We start from the raw sequence: 25,826 nt of genomic DNA on the forward strand, positions 1-25,826 counted from the left end.
GATTATATTGCAAAACTCAACCGCAAGTGTTTAGGTGAGGTCAATGTTATAGAGAGAAAATAAAAGCCATTCCAAAAAACGCATATGCTCTATTATTTTTTGATTATTTGCGTTAACGTAGCTTTAAAAATAATTTAAAAAAAAACATTAAAGTCTCTTCGAAAATATACTTGACTTGTAAATTATTCTGTAATATCTAAGTTTACAGTCTAATGACAGCGAGAGCGGTCCTACCAGGGAGTGTGGGTGACAAACCGCTAACATGCCACGAGGGGGCAGCATAGTTAGCGTAGTGGTTAGCATTACTGCCTCACAGCGTGGAGGTCTGGACTGTCATGTTGACAACCAAATATTCTCTGTAAAGGGCTGCAGAATAGGTTTGTGCTATATAAATAACTTCATAAATAAAATCATATAGAATAAGAAAAATAATATTAGCAACATTGGCAATAAATCTATCAGAGGTGACGCTATACAGTTTGTATTTGCTGTGTTTAATGTGTCAAAGCACGTTAAAAATGATAGTTCCATGTTGTAGAAATACCAGATCTGAGACACGTACTGTAACAGTTCTCTCTCTATAAGGCATCAGTTAGTTGCATAACTTCTGCAGTTACCAGAAACGTTTAAAACATTTTTTTTACCTGGTTTTTCGGATTCTTTTCTATATCACCATATGCAGTGAAACTATAACATCCTCCGCATACTCTGTGGTTGATCATCAAGTACAGTAGTAAATTCTTCAGATTATAAAATAACAATTATGCTCCCTCGCAGTTAATTGCCCCATCTGAGGTCACAGAGCTTACGTGCACCCAAACGCTTCATGTGAGGTTATTCATGTGTGTGTAATAGAAAGCACCATGGATCAAATGGGGAGAAGTACTGCAGGCAAATATGCCTGTGAGAGCAAACGCTTGCAGTTCATATTAACCCCTACACAATTAAACCAGAGAAGAGCATTATACTTTTTATAATTTTATGGCCATAAAGCCCCAAATTAATACAACCAGTGCTACCCCTGGGATGGTCTGGGAAATATCGCCACCTGCAGGTGATTCTTCCCAAGGCTAAACAGTGTCCACTGACAGATTATAATCTGTGAACTCCTGCTGTTTGTCCAATGAGAAGCAATAATTATTATTGCAAACCATTGAGCAAACAGCAGAAGTCTTACATACAGCAGAATTAACAGGAACTCAATTTACCAGCTAATTTCCTTAATGGTGGTGCCCGATTTGTAACCCCCTCATGTCATCTGTGTTAGGAGGAGAAAAGTTTATTTGCAGTTTCTTATTTATCCCTGGAGTTCTCATTTAACCACTTAACTGGCTAATATTTTTTCCACCCAATGCTCAGAAACTGTCTTAGCCATTTTTTTTATTATTGAATTAGGTCAAGAACTTCGGAATGGGTATGTAATGAGGGCTGTCGGGATGCCTCCTGTCAAAATACAGACAGCGGCATCCTGATAATTGGTATCCCGACAGGATAAGTATACTTCCCCTTCCCCTCCCTTATAGTAGCCTAACCCTAACCCTCCCCACCCCGCATATCCACTAGGCGACAATGAAAAGACTGAAGGATAACGATATCGTTAATTGTACTGTGCAGTGCCTACACTGAATGATATATCGATCAGTGTAGGCACCCTCCATCATCCCCGAACATGGGCAACCTGTCGTTATCGGCAGATTGTCCGGCATGTTCGGGCGATGATTGAAACTACCTGCGGGAGCGCGCATCGCTGGTTGTTTCCGACATTTGCATGCCTGATTTGTGCCCAATTAACGAACGATTGAACGATAATGTTATCGTTCAATCGCTCTGTTTAATCGGGTAGTGGATGTGCGCAATAACCCTTCCCGTTAGGTTTAGGCACTAAGTCTCCCCCCTTTCTGCCTAAACCTAACCCTCCCCTCTAGGGGTGCCTAACCCTAACCTCCCCACCCCCCCCAAAACCTAACCCCACTACGCTGCCTAAACCTAACACTCCTCCCCCGCAGCGAATAGCCGAGGGTGCCCCGGACTTACCACTTTTGGGCTGGTGTCCTTCTAGATTCTGGCATCGGGATTAAGATAGACATCACTATTTCGACGCCTATTTTTACCACAACATTAATATTGATTTGTATTATGAAGCAGAAAAAGTTGATGTCCAAATTATACGCAAAACAGAGCAACCAGCACAAACCAAAACATGTGTCACCCAACACCCACCAACAATATGCATAGTCACAAAAAAAAATAAGGAAGTTCATATAGGTGCTCCAATATAGATAAAGGGATGTTCCATCCATTTAGATGTTCAAAAGACCTCTCCGACGCAAGATCTTTAATGCCTTTTATCTTTGATTATTCTGTATGTATCGAATTTGTATTGAGACAAAGAAGCCTCAATTCAAGCAGTTGTTAAAGATGAACCCAGGTAAAGCCACCATCAAGAATCTTATCCGTGTTCTCCCGTCAAAAGGTAGGTACACACCAACTCCAACAGGTTTCAACCATGCAGAGGTCTTTTTCAAGGTGAGGAGGAGTCACAAGTGTTTTGGTATTTATACCAGTATGGACCAATCAGATGCAGATCACTCCCAACTTTCATATATTATATTGGCCATCGATATATCAGACTATCGATGATCAGAACACCACAACTTTGCATTTCCTCAGTGGCTGCTCTTCCCTGCAGCCGTCGTGTATACACTGGGGAGCTGAGGGCTATTAATTTACATCTACCCGGCAGCTGCTCCTTTCTGTTGGCAGGTGAGGGGTACTGCCGGGTTACCTGATGAACAGTGATTGGCAGCACAGCAGACACTGGAGGAAGATGCAAGGATGCAGAAGTCCCTCTGCCATTGGCGGCTGCTGGAAGATTATATTCTGGCAGCCGCCCAGTGTGCGTTTGACTGGTCGCATTGTTTGCGACTAGGTGACGCACAGCCTGGCGTGGTCACAAATGATGCAACCACGCCAGGCAAGTGGTTAATATGCTTATGAAGGCATCCATGCTAATGTTGGCTTTTGCAATCAGTTAGGAAAGCAGGATTAGTTGTTTTTCCCAGGGTGACCTTTACTTTATCTTCTGATCAATAGCTGTCTCAAGAAGTGCTGATCCCTTTCCTTTAATATAGAAAGTCAGGTTCCAACATACCCATGTCCAGAGATGGTTTATTTTTGCTATTTTAACGAAACACATGCGATCCCTTTTCTTTCTTGGCATCAGTTAGTAAAAACAATTTTAAAACCATGTACAGTATGAAGAACAAAGTGTTAAGGTTCTTTATATTTTTACAGTAAAGTTAGGGAGCCACAAGATGTCATGTTTGCATGGCAGGGGCCCACTGAGAGCTGACCACAAGCCTCTTTGTCCATTAAAACATGTGGTTAATCTACAGCGGAACTATGCAATGAGTTCTATTTCCTCCGAGCAATTTTCTGGCCAGTTTCTCAATCAATACATCCTTTACTGTAGTTTTAAGATGAATTAAACAGATGAAGTCAGACCGGTGGAAAAATTATTTAAAGAACATATATGCACCCTTATTTGTGTAATGCTATTTGCACATGCATAGCTTTAAAAAAGAAAAAAAACAAGCAATAAAACAGGCTCTTCAAGCCAAAACGTGGCTAATAAATCATTCGGTAATCCCTAAAAGCTTCCAGTAAAATGGCAGAGAGCAATACTACCAGGGAAGATTAGTAATTAGGTATCAGAAGGGACTTTAAAAAACAGCATACACAAATTATTAAAAGTGTTACAGCACATTAAAATGACCGTTCCAAATTAAAGATTTGTTTTTAACTTTTCAGCTGGTGTCTTTAATGTTGCCTGTATAATCACACGTAAAAATAATATGGAAGTCAGATGCTTATTAAATTTTAAATAACTATGACCAAAAAAAATCTATATCAATTTATATAGCAGCTTGTCCAGAGAGGAATATTGCTTTACCTCTAAAGAGAAGAAATACAAAATACAAATACTATATTGTATTGGTATAAATACATGCATTATACCACATTCATTGGAAAAACGACGTCCCAAGCAAACACGGAAGTTTGCGATCGAGCCGGAACCCGGAATGCCAAAACAAGTCTTCCCCATATAGTGCCCTCTGCATGGCCCATTCGGTCAGTGTGTATCTCACACTTGTCACCAAGGAAACAAATATACTGAAGAGGCTTAGTCATTCATTTGTTTCCCTGGTGACAGCTGTCAGATACGCACTGACAGGTGGAATTGCACATTGCAAGCTTCAATGAAGACAAAACGCTGCAGGGAGCAGACTTGTCCTGGCATTCCGGATTTCCACCATACAATAATGTCAGGCTGTTTGGTTGTTGATCACATGGTTTACCAATTTGGCGCTATATAATATACTAGTACTTTTGACCCATGATTTGCTGGGTCATTAGCAATTTTGTAGATTTTTTTTTTCTTCTCCCTTCCAATTTCTCTCCCCCCTCTTCTTCATGTCTCCAGCTATCCCTCCCATCTCCCATTATTCCGCCAATCTGCTTTTTTTCCCCCCTCGGTCTTTCCTCTTCCAGTTTGTCTCCGCCATTTTCCTCCCATCTCTGTCTCCTCTTATTTATGCAGTTTTTCTGTTCCTTCCCCGATCTGTGTACCTCTCCCTACCTCCACGTTTCCCTGTCTCTCTCCCTCGGTTTCATTTCCCTTCTCACCCTACCTCCCCACTTCTGTCTTTGCCCTATTCTGCTGGTGAACTTTGTCCCTGCCCCCACTCCCATACCTCACAGCACCTGTATTTCTGCAGCATCTGCTGTGCAAGTGTCAGTGACCCTACCTCTCCCTGTCCTCAACTCCGCCCACACTCATTTATTTCACCCAGGCAGGGGAGAATTAAGAGACCAGGGGGCCCCTGTGCAGTCTCCATCCCGGCACCCTTCTCTTTAGCAAGCGGCACAAGTGAATAGGTTGTGGGCCATCAACTACTACGCATGGCCAGTTTTCCAAGAAAATGGTGCAGCAAATATTTTCCTGCCTATTTGTACCATCATTTCGGTGATCTGGGCAACACTGCCGCTACAGAAGAACATGGGTGCAGGGTGTGCAGTGTTTGCACCCATTATAGTTATGCCACTACACCTAAGCCTAACCCAAAGCCCTCTTCTGACATCTGCCAGTCATGTAAGACTGCACCTCACCTCCTTAACAGATGCAGCACAGCAGGAGCAATGCGCTATGCTATTGGGTCCACGTATAGCCCACGCGCATCGTCCTGCCATGCAGTGACTTATGCATCTGTGTGAGAAAGCACACGTAACAGATGTGAGCACACATGCACCGCATATTACTCCTGCTGTGCTGCGTCTGTTGAGGAGGGAGGTGGAGCAGTCTTACATGGCTGGCAGACGTCAGAAGAGAGGGAGGAGGGTCGAGCTCTGGCAGAGAACAAATTACAGTGTGGGCGGAGATTAGGACAGGGGGCGGTGGGCCAGCTACTGCTGCTTACACAGTGGGCGCTGGGGAAATAAAGGAACGTGCCTAGGAGGGCACAGACTGGGGAGGGGATGGGCAGCCAGTGATGAGAGCTGTGAAGGTAGGAAGGGGGCTTGGCATCAATCCTGTCTCTACTGTGCAACTGTGGAGACAGGATTAAAGCCACTCATATAATACATATAACAACTGTATGTGTAGAGCTCACATTTACTTTCTATAATTATAAACGTGTCTGGAATCAGCTACCTTTAATACAACAACTGAGACATCAGTTGTTACCAGTTAAAAAAAAAAATAGCTGCATAATGTAGTGAAGTTCAAGTGTCCCTTGTCCAGACTGATCACTGAGTGTAAGTAACACATAAAATGATACCAACAATACAGGCCAAGGATAGCAGAGGAGTACTAAACTAATGTTTCCGCCTATACTTTGCTCTCATCTGCGCATGCATAATCTTTCCAACTACATAGCCGGCTTGATGGCCACGCTACTGTGAGCTAGAATAGAGGAGGGGGACCTCGCTGCACACAGGCCCCCGCATCTCTTAAAATGCCTTTGATCAGGGAGGTGGATTAGCATGATTGTTCATTAGTTACTGGAGAATAAGTAAAATGATGGTATTGCATTTATGTAATTATCCTGCTGTCATATACTCTACAGTAACTATGAAGGAAGTAATCAACTTGTTGGCAGAAGTGGTTATTGTACTTTTTTTTTGAGGAGTTAAATTATTCATCTTTTAACATTTTAAAGGACTATTTTTGTCCAAAGAATTGTAAAAGTGAAATAATATGTTATGCCATCATAACCCACAACTAGACTGCAATAATTACCCCATGCTGCCATCACCCACCATACCAGTTACCACATGCAGCCATCACACATTACGCTGCAAAAGTGAAACCATCCTGCTGTCATAGTTTACATCTATTCTTCTACTATCTCAAGACCTAAACAACTATTTGAACCTTAATGAAATCTTGTATTACGCAAATTTAATTACCCTAAGGGTCAAATTGAAGTCTAGATAGCATGCACGTAAAATATACATTTTCCATTTATAAAGGAGTCGAAGGTTTGGTTATCAACTTCTCAGCCCTGTGCAGGAGACACCCTAAGCAATCCTAAAACCATCCACCCAACAGGGTGGCAATGCGAGTTCATACTGTCAAAGGATCTACTGTAAGTAAGGAAGAAATCCAGATTGGCATGTTCTCTAAATGATCATAAAAAAGCACCACGTAATATCCACCACAAATAAAGTAAGAGAATGGGGCACACAACCCATTTTAGATGCAAGACGGCCGACACATTTCTTGGCTATCGGGTACTTCCAGTACAAGAAAGGATGTAACCGGCACAAGACACTTCAGCTGGAGAAACCCCACCTTTGTGCAGTGATCTTTGTTTGTATCTGAAACATTCCTGAAATGTATAGAAAATCTAATTTTGGTTACATGTGTAGTCAGCCAAAATCTTTGCAACATCACATGTGGCAATTCACTGTTCTATATTCAGCTGCCAACCTCACAAATAGGTGACCCATCATGTCAAGACAACTGCATATTGTGTTTTTTTGTGACATTTCCCTTACATATATGAAGTTCTATACAGACACAATACCTACCTACTCTTGCATGAGGCAAGTCATTTAGGCCAAATTCTCACGGAGCAGCCTACCAAGCATGCAACCCATTATGAGCAAATGCACAAACAGGCCGGACTAAATCAAATGACCACAGAGATCAAAATCACTGTTACGTCCTCATATGTGGACGTAACAGTGATTTTGGACGCAGAAGACTTGCAAAGATATGCTAATGACTCAGCTGCTGTCTCGTGTAGAGATCCGGCGCTTACATACAAAAGAGGCAACATCAGTCACACCACTGAATTTCTCAGCAACGCAATGGTGTCTCAGAATGTCCGTCTCAACGAAGACACCGGGACCAGTCCAAATGCAAACTAATTCACAGTGGCTAACTAGGAGACACCCAGAAAACGGTGGCGATACGCCTGCAATTTTGTAGCCACACGTTACCACCCCCAAACGGTCACTACCTGTTACTCACTTTGCGACTAATTCCTCACTGCCTCAGCTATCACTTATTCATCACCACTCATGTGCAGGGGGCGGGGACGCGCGCCCGCACAGGGGGGCGGGGACGCAGGCGCAAATTTTTTTTTTAAAAATGCTCCACTGCGTCCGACATCCACATTGGGTCCACCTCTGAATCAGGCCCTAAGCTACCACTTGAGAACAAGTCAAAAAGGGAAAACAAAATAAATTCAGGACATTAGATAGAGCCAGTTCATTTTCCTGGAGCAATTTACACACAGTGGTCATATGATTGACCTTTATGGTCACCTGCAATTTCCATATTGTTCCCATGTGTCCATCAATGAGTAAACCGCAGGGTCGGAGCTCACCACAACATGGTTACAGTTACTAGTGGAGTTAAAACACAATAAACCAGATGTACTAAACAAACTTTCTTTAAACCATACATTTCATTTATGGTCAAAACCAAAGTATGGAATGACTACTATAACAATCTAAAAAGACACAGAAAGAGTATCAAATTTTATGTTTATGTAGAGTATGGTTTATGCTTTCCAGGATTTCTATTCTGCTATAGACTTAATGCAGGTTTATTGCACATAAGTGGAAAGTGCTTTATAGTACAGACTTGCTCACTAAAGAGATAAAAATGGCTAAATTAACACAGACAGACTTATTTACAAGCAGCTGTGCCTGATGTTTTTGCAGACTACAACTTTAACCCTATTATAAGGGGTATTTCCATTCGGAGGAGTAGTACAAGCAGCTGTGCTTAAGGTTTTTACAGAAGACAATGATTCCACCATAACTATGAACAACATGACACCTGGATAGATGTCTAATATGCGGTATTAACCCATCCCATACTTTAAAGAAAAAATGTAACTACTACACTACAAGTTAACGTCCACATGACTGTAAAAAGAAATAATCTACATAACTGTAATCTAAACAGCCATTTATAAATACTAATTGGTCTTTATTGTAGCAGTATTGAAAGAAAAAATAAAAATCACGGATAAAAAAGTCCAAGAGGAACCCCAGCATGGTCTGAATCTCAGGTTACATAGACTTTAATGAGGAGGCACATTACATAAGGCTTCTATCCCTCCCTATCTAAACAAGGACATAACGCAGAGCGTTCTCCGCTACAGCACACATTCTGGCAAAGGAGAGAACGGGACAGAGGTAAGTAATTTGTTTCTCATTTAAATACACATATTTCAACTAACACGTGATGGAGCTGACTGAAAACTGAATGGTATATGAAAAGCTCAACATAAACAAACATTTGGAGATTTGATATCAGGCAATACAGCTGTATCTACAGCCACATGTGCCGAGCTCCTTGAAATGAGAGCCGGCAGGACCGCACGACACGGGGGAAACTTTCAGGAGGATATTGTGCATTACTGTCGCGTGAGCAACAATGGATGGGCTGCAAACCATAGACTACAATAAAAAAAAATACACAAAAGGGATTATACCTTTTTAAAAAGGACATTCTCATCCTATGCACCCCATGCAAGTGTGTGGGGAGATACAGATTCAATGCAACAGATTAAAACGAATGAAAACTGTTCTATTATTCCACACAAGTTTCAAGCAATTAAGGAGACCACACTCTGGGCATCTGTAAAGGCATAGTTCACAGTTAAATAAATAAGTGCAATAAAGTAATATTGGTGGTTGAAGAAGCCGATCGACACTAAAAAAAATGATTCAGATTGCTGGTGGAACAGACATGGTTAACAAAGTTCCCAACTTTAATGTGTCAATCAACATCCCATGGACCACTACTCCCTACTGAGAAGGAGCTCAAAGGTCCCTTGGCTCACAGCAACTTAGGCGGGAAGAACATTCAAAATTACAATCCAGTAATTAACTAAAAGGATTATATAAAAAAAAAAAAAAAAAAAAGGAATTGAAATGGGTTTTAACATGTTGTTTCAAAACTCGAGGAACGCCAGCTGGCTGAGTTACCAAAGCCCATGACATCCCAGGCATTCCCCCCTTGTTAAATCCAATAATCCAGCTGCAATGAAGTGCTTTGCATTTTCTCTCCGGACCGCAGGAGAGCGACAACTGGTACACACTGCAGTCTACGTCAATCCCTGAGTTATACAGGGGAAAGATGCAGCAGGCGGCTAAGGAATTCTGATACAGACCGGTCTGTATGCCCCCTCCTCTACTCCACACAGTGCAGAGGTAATGCAGATCTGAGCTGGCTCTGAAAAGGTTGGTTTTACACAACAGGCTTTTTTTCCTGCTTTCTTTTAACAGAGGGAGAAAAAAGTCCCTTTAAAAAAAAATGCTCTTGGATATTTAGCACAGACATCTGGAAAGTGTTAACCCGTTCGCTGACAGCAGGAGCATAACACTAGCAGCAGTCGGGCTTACTGACGGAATCTTAGGGGAAAGATGATATGGGAATGGCCATCGAGTCAGCTGGATAAAAGGCACAGATATGTGGATGCAACCTATGTACTTCACTACATTAATCTGGGATTGCAAAGAAGGGATGACTATCTGTAGCAGCGATATGTGACAGTAGTTTACAGACTGGCTGTCCATGTGTTATAAGCATCGTACATTATACATTTAAAACATACTTGCCTACTTTTGAAAATGCGTTTCGGGGAGATTGTGAAAGCAGCACCTATGAGCGTGGCGGTAAAGTGGGCGTGTACTGCTACATCTGAGGGGCGTGTCATAAACCGGTCTTACATCCAAATGTAAATGAGGCCCAAAGCAGTTGGTAAGATCTACTTGTTGAAAATGCATGTAGCCATAGGGATCATTGTGTCTTACAACCAATTCAGGGAAATTATATTAATGATCCCACTTAAATGTATTTATCTCTGGCTTTTTTTTTTTTTTGTACAACAGCTTCATAATGGGGATAAGGTGCAATCAGAGAGATTGTAGTAATCTCCCTGACGACTCTAGCAATTTCAGGGAGAGCTGGCAAGTATGATTTAAAATAAGTGGGTCTATCTGTATATTCTAGAACATGGTTTCACAATTCCATATGAACCCCATTAGAACCTTGGATGTGCTCAGTTATCATTAAATATTTGTTTTGTATTTTTCCTAAAGACAATCGTTTTAGGGGGGCCTGAGGCTCTCCAGCAGCTGTGATACTGCAAGTATCCTTATAACATGCTTGTTGGTACTTGTAGTCCTACAGCAGCTGAAGAGCCACTGGACTGGGTATAATTCGGTCTATCTACCCCTGTCAAAATACAGTTCTAGCATTTTTAGATTTGGATACCTAACAACTTGCCGTCCTTAAACATGGCAAGTAATTCTATGATCAACATTTCCTGGCTCACATGGCTGGAGGGAGAAACCTGCAGACTGTACTACAGATGTTGTCAGTACTCCAGAACCAATTATTTTCATTTGTATCCCAGTCTTGGGGCCTTTTGTTTGTAAGTTTGCGGTGTAGCCACATTGAACAGATCTGTGGTCATCAGCAAACCTTTGTAAGATCACAGCATGACTTTGTACAAACTTATAAGTAAGAAAATGGCAAAGATGGCATAATAACCTTATTAACAAAATGAACATTTTTAAAATTCTTTGAATACAGATGTCCAATTACAAGAAATGTGTAGCAATAATGTCACCTTCCTGTCTACTGGAAGCGGTAGCATTTGTTTATTGAAGAACTCTCTCCTGATCATATTAGGGATTTGATTCCCTGCAGATTTGCTGCTGTTCTGCTAGGGATAGCCATAAAGAGTAGCCTCTATTCTGTCACCTATCAGCTAACTGTACTGATGTAGTGGGCAAAAAAGACTCCATGCACCAGACTGACACCTTTCATCGTTCCCCTTAACACAACAAAGTAAAGTGGTCCTGTCATCACAGAAAATTACACTGGCTCCTTTAAAACTCTGGAGCAAATGGTGTGGATGATGTTTGGGTAGCATGTTATTGAATATTGTATAAGAAAACATTAACTAACGGTGAGAGGTGTGCTTCCGAATGTGCAGCAATTATATAGATTAGGTTTCAAACAATAATACAGCAGCTCACTGTTTTCACACACTTACAGCAGACGTATCCCGAGTGCTTACTGCATATATGCCAAATAAAACATTTCCCTACCATATATAGAAAAAAAAAGAGCATAGTAAGAAAAAAAAGAAAAAAAAAAGCTTTTGTTTCCCAGAACAGTTATTAGCTATATAATAACTGCTAATTTGCTAACAGCATCCAACCTATTTTTAGCTTGGATACAAAGGTCAACGGTGGTGCGGGATTACATTCTTAGATCCATCTTGAGGTCCCAAAACACAGGTTGCACCCTTCTGGTAGAACGCAGACATTAGAGCTTACAAAATATAATCAACTTAGCATTGTTACATGATAGAATTACATTATGGCACTCTGTACCACCCCCAGTTTACATTATGCCAAACTATGCTGCATTGTATTGCCTCCATTTCACATTTTGGCCTAAGTGCCCCCAGTTTTGACCAGCTTTTACCTTTCTAATGCACAGATCTCTCCTAGTTGGCAGTACAGATAGGAGAGGAGAATGGTTAGTAGGGACAGGATACTGGCAGTATGGATAGGATAGTTCGTAGTAGGAAGAAGAGAGAAGTCAATGAAGACAGATATCTGCTATGGTGCCCCGTTGATCTCAGTTTTGGGCTATAAAACCATCAGTCACATTGACAGATTGACTGTATGCTACCCGCATCACAACCCGGACTGTCCCTTTAAGCCCCGGTAGTAACACCCGATAAGTGCTTGCCTACTGAGGAGAGCCACTCCAGTGGTCCAAACTGTTCAGGATCACAGCAGGTGACAGGCCATGTTTGGCTAGCCCTGCTATAACCTATAGAAAGCCACTTTGGTTTTTCTTTTCTAACTGCTGATCAAAGCTAACAGCTGACTGATCTGGAGTCACACTGTTACACATAACATACCTTCAGTTTATAGTGTATAAATCACACTGTACAAACGATTTAGCACATATGGTCAACGCCTGGGCTTTATTCCACCAAGAACTCACAGGATATAAATAATAATAAAAAAAACATCACTAAAACCATCTCATAAAAAAAAAAAAAGAAAAAAAGAAGTCTATACACACACAAACTAGACATGTGCTTTGTAGAATATAAAAATAGGAAATACTATTTCTTAACTAGTGGATTTTTTAATATGAAGTGACACAGGTATGGAATATATCAGATGACTTCAACTGTTGAAAACAAACGTGCTGTTCACCATCATACTTACACTCCATATAATAATTGGTTTATGCTATACGGGAGCAATGATGTTGTTCATTTAGAGCAACATGCAACAATATAAAGGGATTGTCACAAGTTTAATGCTTAACCTTAGCCAGCACTTCCGAATGGGTCAAAACGGTCTAAGAACAGCGGGTGGTGAGGACCTGTGTGTGACCGACAGGAGCAGGCTACAATGGAAACAGATGCTGAGCTGGGTTCAGATCAAAGAGATTGAACTATAATCCAGCTCTCCTATAATGTTGATGTATAAAAAAGAGATGCAAATAAATCAGTTTTACAATGTGCTTGTGGTGCAAAGGCAGGAAATTACTTCTATGTATAAAAAAAAAAAAAATACCATATATTATAGATTTTCACATTTTCCGAAAGGAAAATGGAAAAAAATTGGGGACTGTTTCTGGAGCATATATAAAATAGGCTGTAATAATTATAGGTATTCTGTGAAGTAAACGAGGAAAGGTGCTACTGTGGGAATTGCCTCTCCTGACGTGCCGTTAAAACAGTTTGCTACTATACAGAGAATAGAGAAGGTATCATTTGGTTATTCAGCTGTGAAGAAAATCTTTTGTAGCTATTATAATCCCCTATAATTTCTTGGTTCTTAAAAAAAAAAAAAAAAAGGTGGCCATGGAATAATGAGGATTTCATATTAAGCATATTATAAGCTTTGAAAAACACTTTCAGCTGCCCTAAATTGTTCCATGCTTGAGAACAGGTGAACTTATTACTTGTCACATTTTTTTGGTTGATACATTTGATCAATAAATCATCTCAAAATCCAGAAAAGGCCAGAGGTAACCATAACAAGCCTATGCTGTAACCATAATAACCTATTAATTTTCTTCTTTAACCTATAGTGCAGAAAGGGCATCTGTTCATCAGTAAGATACAAAAGAGAACCTAATATAAATCACGCAAGCAGAACACAGATTAAGAACAACATACACCCCCCCCCCCATCCCAATGTCAGACATTGATCACGAGGATTAAAGGATAATGAGGAGGTAAAACAACAAGTAGCATATATAACTAATCAGGAAAAAGCAGGTTAGAGTTAAAATAGACAGCAAAATAAAATGTAGGTATTAAAACCCAAATTCTTTCCAAGTCTGATGTACCTGCAGAGCACAATTCTGTTTATATAATAAACTTGGAATTGATGACTTATTACTAAAGAGAATTCATTTGGGAGAATATCTTGGCTAACAAAGTTGTAGAATGCTCACCCGTTTCCTCAGTTAGAACTCTAGCCAAACAATACAAGCATCTTGTGCAAGGATTCAGATGCAATCAAAAGACACTGCTGATTTATGGTTGAGTCTCGCAGATGTTTACAGCCGTAAAAAATAGGACCTTTTGTTTACTGCCAAGATCATAGCCACAAAAATCCTTATTTCTGCAAAACCAATGACGAAACCTAGATCTGATTTTGGAAACATTAGGTAGCGTGTTGGGAATACAAAGGGTTAGGAACATTCTACAACATACTATTCATAAACCCAGGTAAGAAAGTTTTCTGCTTTTGGGAGGGAGGCCAGTGTTCTACAAAACACGTACTGCTCTTTTACATTAGTCTGCCTATATGTAATCTTTGGTCCAGCAGAGACTTCAGCTGGTGGTAGGACAGATCAATCCGAGACAAAGGTGGTTGGGTTGGTTTCAAAACAAGCGGAATATGTTACATGAAACCTAAAACGCATAACTGTCCGAACAAAGAAATCCGGAATTTCTCCTGTGTTTTTATAAGTAATAAAACTTAATAACAGCTCATAAACTTAGCATGGAGAAATTCTGCTGAAAGCCCCAGCATTACACAATAACAAGAGTGGGCATACTGCAGCCAAAATATCTAACTTTACCTTCTGTGTTTCAGTTGCTTGGATACAGCTTCCCCCTTGGGTAAAATGGACAGCACCTTCTGGACCTTAGGGGTGTTGCTAATATTTTTGGTACCTTCAGGGCACTGCACGAAAAGCGAATCAGAGAGCCAGAAAGGAACTTCAAAAAGACTTGCCCGTTCTACTCAAAATACGGATGTGAGTGATGGAAAAAGGTGCGGATATACGTTCATGGTGCCCCAGCAGAAAATCACTGGGCCAATATGTGTTTCTACCAAAGGACCTGGGCCAAGTAAAGACCAAGTGACCAAGATGGACTTGGAGAACCTTAAAGACTCTTTAGCTAAGCAGAGGAGAGAGATGGAGATGTTACAAGTGGTGGTAGATGTTGATGAGAACATTGTTAGTGAGGTAAAGTTACTGAGGAAGGAGAGCCGTAACATGAACTCCCGTGTGACACAGCTTTACATGCAGCTCCTACATGAGATAATCCGCAAGCGAGATAATTCCCTTGAAATCTCTCAGCTGGAAAACAAGATCCTCAATGTAACTGCAGAGATGCTTAGAGCAGCCACGCGCTACAAGGATCTAGAAGCAAAATACGCCTCGCTTATAAATTTGGTCAATAACCAGTCAGCCATTATCTCATTGCTGGAAGAACAGTGCATGCGTGTTTTCTCCAGAAGGACCAGCCACGGCTCACCGCCGTTAGTGCAGGTGGTGCCTCAGCATGACCCAAACAGTCAGCAGTACACACCTGGCTTAGTAGGTGGCAATGAGATCCAGAGGGATACAGGATACCCAAGAGCCAGGGATAGTCGGCAGCCACCACAAGCTCCAGCACCAACAATCAGTCCGTTTCGCGTGCCTCCCGTGACGGTGATCAATGAAGGTAAGGTGTATTATCACAGGAAAAGTATATTGCTCCTTAACTGTAGCCTAAAAATTCCAGACATTCACCTACACACATACTGAATTGTAATACAATCTTGTGGTGTGGGGAACATTCTGTTTGGTCTTAACATGTGCCAGCACAAGACATGTTACCTCAATAGCCTATCCATAGTATCCCAGTATGGTCAGCATTAAAGCGGCAATCAATTCGCAAAGAGGATGCCAAAGTTACATACTGGATAAATGTCACATCTGCTTGAAGTCACCATCTGATAACATTTTTAACAACTGAAACAAATGATTAATGTTTAAGGGAACAGAATTTCTAATACACAGTTCGTCAAAAAGTGGTTCTTTGTATTCAACATGCAATTTCAGGCAAAAGTGCAATTTCAAATTAGGACAAGTTACTCCAGTAAGTTGTGGTACCTAAAATAATGAACATTCTCTCATTCTGCAGTGCTTAAAAACAATTTTACATCATCCTAGGTATTTGTATCAGTAATACCTGCTTAGCTCCCATTATATTCAAATGATACAATTGCTAATGACATTCTAATAGTTGAATGATGAACTTAGCCATCGCCATATTGAAAGAAAAGGTCATTTACAAAAGTTCCTCAAACAACTTAAATAATGTTTTTCAAAATCAAACCATATTAATTTGTTAGTTTATACAGGTCTGTCAGCAGCTTAATACATACCTTGTACATTGTGTTACCTTCTGTGTTTTTGAGTCAGGCCTTTATGTCCGTCAGGAAAGGTTTCATTTTTATTGTACTTAGACTGAGGGTATATTTACTAAAGTGCAATTATATAGAAGCAGAGATGTTGCCCATAGTAACCAATCAGATTCTACTTAGTTATCTAGCACCTTCTAGAAGAGAATAGATAGAATTTGATAGGTTACTATGAGCAACATCTCCACTTCTCTAAACCCGCACTTTAGTTAATATACCCCTTAGAGACAGGAAAAATCATTGTGCATTACATACACTTCTATTCACAGAGGAGTTTGTGTCATACTGAAAAGGCAACAAATACCTGTAAAAAGTGAAAAACACAAAAGAATGCCAGGAAGATAAAGTTTTAGGAGTTTGCAAAAATAATTAATAAACTGATCAGAGTTGAAAACCCATTTAAAGAAATGGCTCCACGGTAAATGAGGAAGCAGCATTTGTTTTATTTGATATCTTTGTAAAGATTGGTGTGGTCTAAATGTTTGTAACAGAAACATTATTATGGATTGGAATTATTCTTAACATGGTGCAGAGGTCAAAGTATGTATCTGCTACCATGAACCTTCGGCACTCCAGCTGTTGTTGAACCATATATTTTCCATGATGAGCATCAAGACTTCAGTAACTGTTGGAGGGTCAAGGAATGTCCAAACCTGCCCTATGGTGTATTCTCACGCACAGTTTCATGCACATTACAGAAACCATTAATTTTCATTTAGGAAGCAGCAGGCTGAAAAGTAATAGTAGCTGTTCTTTGTAGTGCCATTTTCACTTCTACAAGATACGCTTCTCAGCTCAGTGCTCAAAACCAAAAGTATTGGACACATGAGATGCATGGAAATACCATCAACTTCATGAATACCCGAGTATGTGCTAAAGTGCATATAGGATCCAATTCTGAATTGGGAGCAAAGACAAAAAAAAACATGATGCACTGCAGGTGGAGCAGACTTAACTTAATATGTACAAAGATTTAGATCTCAAATCTAAATCGCATTGTAAAAATAAAGCTGTTCATCATTTATGGGCTACATGCAAAAGCGGCAAGTATTTACCTTTCATGCAAAAAAATTACGTATCTGCTCCCCTTGCATTGCAGCATGGTTTGCCCAAGTGCAAAGTTTGCACTCATTTTTGCTTTGCTCCCTATTCAGAATAAGGCCTATACAGATTAAACATACATCCAGCAGCCGCAACATTAAAACAACCTGCCTAATATTGTGTAGATCCCCCCTCCAGCCACCAAAACAGCTCTGACCCATCGAGACATGGATTCCAAAAGACATCTGCAGGTTGGGCCTCCCTGGCACGGATGTTTTTCCAGCACATCTCACAGATGCTCGATCGCATTGAGATCTGGGGATCTTGGAAGCCAAGCCAACGCCTTGATCTCTAGGTCAGGTTCCTAAAGCCATTCCTGAACAATTTTTGCAGTGTGGCATGGCGCGTTATCCTGCTGAAAGAGGCTGCTGCCATAAAGGTCTGTATTTGGTCTGCAACAATGTTTAGGTAGGTAGTACATGTCAAAGAAACATTTACAAGAATGCCAGGACACACAGTTTTCCAGCAGAACATTGCCTAGAGCATCACACTGCCTTCGCCGGCTTGACGTCTTCCCATAGTGCATCCTGGTGCCATCTCTTCCCCAGATGACGACGCACACGGCCATCCACATGATTTAAAAGCAAACGTGATTTATCAGATCAGGCCACCTGATTGCTCCATGTCCAGTTATGACACTTACATGCCCATTTTAGGCACGATTAGTGATGGACAGAGGGTCATAATCGGCACTCTGACCAGTTTTGCTGCTACACAGCCCCATACGAAGCAATGTACTGTGTGTTCTGACACCTTTCTATTATAACCAGCATTAACTTTTCCAGCAATTTGTGATACTGCAGCTCTTCTGTGGGATAAGACCAGATGGGCTAGTCCTTCCCACACGCATCAATGAGCCTTAGGAAACCATGACACGGTCACCGGCTTACCGGTTGTCCTCCCTTGGACCAATTTTGGTAGGTACTAACCACTGCAAATCGGGAACACCCTCACACAACCTTCTGTTTTGAAGATGTTCTGACCCAGTTAAGTAGACATCACAATTTGTCCCTTGTCAAAGTTACTCAGATCCTTAAGCTTACTCCTGCTTCCAACACATCAACTTCAAGAACTGACTGTTCACTTGCTGCCTAATATTTCCCACCCCTTCACAGGTGCCCTGTAATAACTTATCAATATTATTCACTTCACCTGTCAGTGGTTTCAATATTATGGCTGATCGGTGTATGTTTGCTTATTGTAAATCACCTCCAGATATTAAACCTGGTGCTGCTAAGGAAATGCTAATTATATATACTCCTCACCCTGAAATGTGTACCCATGCAGTTTAGGCAAGGTCTCCATGATGACTTTAAAAAAAAAAAAAAAAAAAAAAAAAAAAGTGAAAATAAGTGTTTATTAGTATTATGGCCACTATCACTAAGCATAACATTGATGCTATTGACACCGTTTCTTTTTCTTCCCAGCTTGACTCACTTCTCTCCCCTATCCTCTCTCTCTCTTGCCCTGAACAAGCCATTTCTCTATACAATACCTCCCTTACTTCTGCTCTGGACTCTGTTGCTCCGGCGATCACTATTCACCCCCGCAGATTTACACCTCAACTCTGGCATTCCAAATGCACCAGATACCTGCAAAAGTGTTCGCGAACTGCCAAGCGACAGTGGAGAAGATCACGCTCTAAGGCTGATTTTCTCCATTTCAAATTTATGCTCTCATCATACAGTGCTGCCCTTTCCCTTTCTAAACAGTCATATTTCAAGAACCTCATCTCCTCTCAGTCCTCAAATCCCCAACGTCTCTTCACCACTTTCAACTCCCTCCTCCGCCCCCCCCCTCCTCGCCTCCCCTCCTTGCTATCTGCCCTTGATTTTGCTACCTACTTTACATCTAAAATTGACTCCATACGTCAGGACATCATATCCCACCAGTCCCCCTGCTATCCACCTCCTCTCTTCCCAGATCACCCCTCTCCTTCAATTTTACCGACTCTAACTTTCTTCTCCCCTGTATCTGGAGAGGAAGTTATGTCCCTCATCCAGTCCTCCCCCCCTTCCACCTCCCCCCTTGACCCTATCCCTTCACTTCTCCTCCGCTACCTCTCTCCTTCTGCCTGCTCCCATCTTGCTCACCTCCTTAATCTTTCCCTATCATCAGGCACTGTCCCGTCTGCATTTAAACATGTCCTTGTCTCCCCCATACTAAAAAAAAAACAACCCTTGATTTTAACACTCTCTCCAACTACCGTCCCATCTCTCTCCTCCCTTTTGCTTCCAAGCTCCTTGAGCGTGCTGTTTTCAAGCGCCTTACCACCTTTCTTTCCTCTCATTCCCTCCTTGACCCTTTTCAGTCTGGCTTCCGTTCTCTCCACTCCACTGAAACTGCCCTCACAAAAGTCAGCAATGACCTCCTTGCTGCTAAATCCAAGGGCCACTACTCTCTGCTCATTCTCCTTGACCTTTCTGCTGCTTTTGACACTGTGGACCACCCTCTCCTTCTGCAAATCCTTCACTCCCTTGGTCTGTGTGACACTGCCCTCTCCTGGCTATCCTCCTACCTCTCTGACCGATCCTTCTCTGTCTCCTCTCATGACTCCTCTTCTCCCCCACAGCCTCTTACAGTGGGTGTTCCCCAAGGTTCTGTTCTTGGACCTCTCCTTTTCTCACTCTATACATCCTCACTAGGTGAACTCATCAGCTCTTTTGACCTCCAATATCATCTCTATGCTGATGATACTCAGATCTACCTTTCCTCCCCCGACCTCTCTCCTCACTCGTGTCTCCAACTGTCTCTCTGCCATTTCTTCCTGGATGTCCCAGCGATTTCTTAAACTTAATATGTCTAAGACTGAGCTAATCATCTTCCCTCCCCCCTACATAACCACACTTCCCACCATTTCTTTATCAATTGATGGCACAACTATCTCCTCTAGCCCCAAAGTGCGCTGTCTTGGAGTTATCCTGGACTCCACCCTCTCCTTCAAACCGCATATCCAGAATCTCTCACAGTCCTGTCGCTTTCATCTTAAAAATATTTCCAAGATTAGACCCATTCTCACCCAGGATGCCACTAAAACCCTCATACACTCATTGGTCAACTCCAGATTGAACTACTGTAACCTTCTCCTATTTGGCCTCCCCAAATTCAATCTCTCTCCTCTCCAGTCTATCCTTAATGCTGCTGCTCGGCTCATCTTCCTCTCAAAACGCTCTGCATCTGCCTCCCCTCTCCTACAAGCCCTCCACTGGCTCCCCTTCCCCTTTAGAACCCAATTTAAGGTTCTCACGCTCACTTACAAAGCCCTCAGCCATTCCTCTCCCATTTACATCTCTGATCTCATCTCCCTTCACTCTCCTGTCCGCCCTCTTCGTTCAACAAATGCACGCCGCCTTTCATGCCAGCTGATTACTTCCTTCCACTCCCGCCTCCAAGATTTTGCCCGTGCTGCTCCCCACCTTTGGAACGCTCTCCCGCTTCCCATCAGACTCTCCACCTCTCTACAATCCTTCAAACAGGCTCTCAAGACCCACTATTTCATCAAAGCCTTCCGGCTCTCAACTTAACTTGCTGCTACATACTCCTTCCTCCCTGCCTACCCCATCTGTGTCATCCCTGTTTGTCTGTCCCTCCCCCTTAGAATGTAAGCTCCTATGAGCAGGGCCCTCTACCCTCTTGTGCATCTCCTTACTATACCTTAATCTACTTCTTACTCTCTACCAGGGCACCTAACACTTGATTGCTTTGCATTGTTGCTTATCTGGGTGTTATGGTTGTGAATGTAGCAATGTATATTATCCATGTCCTGTAATGTATTGTATTGTACTGTACTGTAAGTCACTGTAAATCAATCTATTTGTTTATGTACTTTGTAAGGCGCTGCGGAAAACTTGTGGCGCCATATAAACGATAATAATAATGTAATTATAATATATTATGTAATATAATGAATAGTAATCAAAGTCCAAACGCTCTTGTAGACTGCAGCAGGTTTTCCTAGGGGACTTCTCTATATATTGCCCAAACCATTTTCCTCCTACTTTTTAAAATTCTTCTTAGTCCCTGCCGCAGAGAAGCATCCCCATAACGTGATGCTACTAGCACCATGTGTGACTGTAGAAAAGATGCGGTCACTGTGATGTACAGAGTTAGGTTTGCGCCAAGCATAGTGCTTAGCATTGTGACTGAAGAGTTCAATTTTGTTCTCATGAGATCACAGAATTTCCATGTCTTTGGGTAAACAAAAAGTGCTTCAAGTGTATTCATTTATTTAGCACCCTTTTTACTGCACTCTGTAAATGCAGTGTGTGTGTATATATATATATATATATATATATATATATATTAAAAAAAAAAAGAATAGTGTGTATTTTTCGCCACTGTCAAGAAGAAATAAAAAATTATGCAATGATGGAAATTGAGAGCGGTGATTGTGTATACGAGGTCACATTTCCAGCTGTATCCAGTCCAAAGAAAACACTGCGAGAGATGAACCTTAGTAAAACAGGAAATGGCTTCTTTACGGTTTCTCTACTGTGGAAAGCATTTACAAAATAAGTTTTATGGTGCACGACTAAATCTCCACGGAACGTGTATACCAATATACAATTCATCATGTGCGTACACCTGACCTCTGCTGCTGAAAGTCACGATCAATACTGGATCAAGGCTGCATAAGTTCTACTTCATTTAAAGCTGCAATCCCACAAACTGGAATGATTAGGTGTTGAACGCAAGATGGGCGTAATTACATCTGCATTGTGTGCACACAAACAAAAAGCCTTTAAATTAGCCTGTGCGCAGAGTTGTACGCATCACTGTGACAGGACCTCCTCTATCCGTACACTTGGCTACATAGCAGTCATTATTGTCCGTGTACACTTAAACAAGTCCTATACCTGGTGCATTAGATCCTCCTGAAACCAGGTGTACTTTTCTCTGCCTACATGCAAACTCCTTGTTACAGTCCAGTGACGCAACTTCAGCTGCAAATGAAAAGGCAACTGAGTTGAGTACAAACTCAGCATCGCCTATACTTGCATGCACTCAGCTCAAGAGCATGCACAGCGTGAAAGTACGCTAAATGTATTATATATATAACATTAACAGGATTGACAGTATTTCATTCCCCCACAGAACTCAGTATTTTCATTGGAAAATATCTCAATGCCCCTCAGCTGACATTTTTGTTTCTGCACTTCCCAAGCAGATGGCCACCTGGTCTGGGAACACAATGATAGGAGGAGGAGGAGGAGGTTGGAGATTGGACGGTGAACGTGCATGCTGACATGTATGGTGTCCCAATGCCTCTCTGCTCAATACATCATAAGTCATGTGACTGTACTTGCCATAGTAGTGACCTCACACTTCTGTAAATCATACTGTAAATGTCAGCTCATTTCGTGAAAATGGCTGAGCAATGTTACAGTATTATTAAACAAAAATAAAACATGGGACTGCATGTGTCCTTCTACATTCTTGCTGCAGTCGCGCCAAACTGCCCTTCTCGGCGGGCCAGGTCATGCGCCAAGCATCTTTTCCATCCAAAAATGAGTCTTCGTCGCAATCATATGTGACAAAACCGCTTCACAAGATTGCACTGATTAATTTGATATGCGACTTGTATATCTGTGTGCAACCGAGTAAGAATCTACATACGAAGCACAAACTTGGCGGAAAAAAAACGGCGGCCATTGCATCGTAGCACTTCATATAAAGATTCAGACTCAGTCACACAAAGATAAAGTGTCACATTGCAGTCTCGTGAAGCGGTTTGTTTCATCCGGTTGTGACAGACATTTTTAGGAGAAAAAGATGCAAAAAAAAAAGTTGCTAAAACAGATTGTCGCAGCTCCCTCGCTACAGGCATCTCGCACCGCATGGCGTATTGAGGCTTCGCACCACATTGCGTATGGAGGTTAGGTGTATGAGGACACATCTGTATTATAAAAGAATTTTCAAAGACTAATGAATAAATGATAATACAGACTATATGACTTTCAAAGTAACAAAGCTAAAACAAACTTTAAAAGAAAATGTAAGTGCCTACCTACAAGAGATGGCTAAACACTGCTGGCAGCACAGACACTAATGGTTAGCATTACTGCCTCACAGCACTGAGGTTGTGGGTTCAACTCCCATTACGGACTCTGTGTGGAGTTTGTATATCCTCCCTGTGCTTGCGTGGGCACCCTCCGGGTGCTCCAGTTTCCTCCCACACTTCAAAGATTTAGTGGTAGGTTAACTTGGCTCCCAAAAAAAAAAAAATTAACCGTAGTGTACATGTGGTAGGGAATATAGACTGATGTGAATTAAGAAATATTCTCTGTAAATAGCTGCGGAATGTGTGTGTACTATATAAATAACTGGTAACATAATAAAATCGCTGCAAAGTTCTGGTATGACAAATACTCTTTGGAAAGCGCTGCAGGATATGCAAGTCATAAAGAACTGTATACATAAATATTTAGGTTTCAAAGAAAAAGAAAAAAGTAGGGGTTTCCTTTACTCGGTGCATTTTAATCTTATTGCCATATAGTATTATCTCTTGTAATTATCCAATTACAACATAATGGTGTGTTTGAATTTAACATAAAACGTAACTTATTACACACCCTAAAACATAAGGCAGCGAATTGATAAAATATAGTAGTGATATTAGTTAGAAACAGTGTGAATAAGAATATAAAATCTATTATCCACCTGTACGGTATGCTTATCTCTTCTCCAGTAATTGTATGTGTGATATTAATTTGTTATAAATTATTTCCTGTTATATCAACTGGAATCAATTTGAATCATAGTATTTATTTTTGATGATACTTTGATAGTCACAGTCTTGTTGCAATTTAGTAACTATAGTTATAGATAAGGGGTATCGTTGACACTTCTCTCTTTAAGATAGGAATTGGAATTAAGAAATGGAATTTAAATAATAATACAACAATTTTCCAATTACTTTTAAAGGTCACCTACATGTTTATTATATTGTCATTAGACAGATGATTAGAGAGTGACCATTATCAGTGCAGGATTTTTTTTCCTTTGTTTTTCTAAAAATAATATGAGATATGGTAAGAACTTACCCTTGTTATCTCTATTTCTACGAAGTCCATAGGGTTCCACAGGATACCTTGGGGTATAGGTGTGACGTCAGTCGCAGGGCACCAAAGAGTTAAGCTTTCAGCCTCCCAGGATGCACTAGGTCCCCCTCCTATACCCCGCCCCCGGGCCAAGGCACCTCAGTTAGTTACCAAGCCATAGGCCGGAGGAGGAGAAGGAAGAGAGAGAACAAAGATCTGGACACATACAAGAATCACATTCTCACCAGAGGGAGACGGAAAACCGGTGACCAGAGCAAAGCCCATCTGCAGCACAGGTGCGACAGGGCGGGAGTCCTGTGGAACCCTATGGACTTCGTAGAAATAGAGATAACAAGGGTAAGTTCTTACTATATCTCATATTTTCTACTTCAGGGTCCATAGGGTATCCACAGGATACCTTGGGGATGTCCCAAAGCAGTATCCTTTAAGGGTGGGGACGCTCCTGTGCAGAAAGGAGAATCCGCCGCCCGAAGGAAGCATCCTGAGAGGCGAAGGTGTCAAACCTGTAATACCTCACGAAGGTATGGACAGAAGACCACGTAGCAGCCTTGCAGATCTGAACTGCCGAGGCACCACGTCGAGCTGCCCACGAAGGACCCACAGACCTAGTGGAATGAGCCTTCAGAGAAGGAGGGACCGGTAGGCCTTCATGAAGATAAGCTTCAGAAATAGCCATACGGATCCAGGCTGCCAAAGTTTGCTTTGAAGCAGGCCAACCCTTTTTACGGAAGCCATAGAGGACAAACAAAGCGTCCGACTTCCTAAACGAAGAAGTGCGGTCAACATAAGTCCTTAAGGCCCGCACAACATCCAAAGAGGCCTCACCCACGGAAAGACCCGGTGAGTTAAAGGCCGGAACAACTATTTCCTCGTTAACATGAAACCGGGAAACAACTTTGGGAAGAAACTCGGGCCGAGTGCGGAGCACTGCCCTGTTCCCATAAAAAACCAAGAAAGGGGGTCTACAAGAAAGAGCCCCTAACTCAGAAACACGTCTGGCCGAAGCAATGGCCAGAAGGAAAACAGTCTTAGCTGTTAGCCATTTAAGATCCACTGAGCCCAGTGGTTCAAACGGCGGTCCTTGGAGAGCCCTCAGGACCACAGCCAAATCCCAAGGCGCCACAGGTGGAACAAAGGGCGGCTGAATGCGGAGAACACCCTGCATAAAGGTGCGCACATCCGGGATTGTAGCAATCCTACGGTGAAACCAGACAGATAGGGCCGAAACCTGTACCTTCAAAGAAGCAAGGCGAAGCCCATGATCTAGTCCCGCTTGCAGGAAGGCGAGAATCCGAGACAGACGAAACTCCCGCGGTGCATAACCTCTCGGTCGACACCACTGGAAGAACGTATGCCACACGCGATGGTATATCCTCGCGGAAGACGGTT

General features: G+C 41.8%; 2 protein-coding genes across 13 annotated transcripts in view; one reads left to right on the forward strand and one right to left on the reverse strand.

The window, feature by feature from the left end:
* The window catches only part of RALGPS2 (Ral GEF with PH domain and SH3 binding motif 2), a 218,894-nt gene that overhangs the window by 68,210 nt on the left and 124,858 nt on the right, over positions 1 to 25,826 (reverse strand). The window lies entirely within an intron of this gene.
* Positions 8,641 to 25,826, forward strand: part of ANGPTL1 (angiopoietin like 1) — a 29,426-nt gene continuing 12,240 nt past the window's right edge. Inside the window, exons 1-2 of one of the 4 annotated variants that reach the window (XM_088447227.1) lie at positions 8,641 to 8,715; positions 14,677 to 15,533. In XM_088447227.1, coding sequence (XP_088303353.1) covers positions 14,708 to 15,533 — 826 coding nt within the window. In that variant the 5' untranslated portion in view covers positions 8,641 to 8,715; positions 14,677 to 14,707. Of the gene's footprint in view, positions 8,716 to 9,446; positions 9,766 to 9,854; positions 10,286 to 14,676; positions 15,534 to 25,826 lie in introns of those variants that run through there. The other 3 variants (XM_088447226.1, XM_088447228.1, XM_088447229.1) reach the window with 3 other exon arrangements.

Source organism: Taudactylus pleione, unplaced genomic scaffold, assembly GCF_031769625.1.
Source record: "Taudactylus pleione unplaced genomic scaffold, aTauple2 ptg000423l, whole genome shotgun sequence".
NCBI lineage: Eukaryota > Metazoa > Chordata > Amphibia > Anura > Myobatrachidae > Taudactylus > Taudactylus pleione.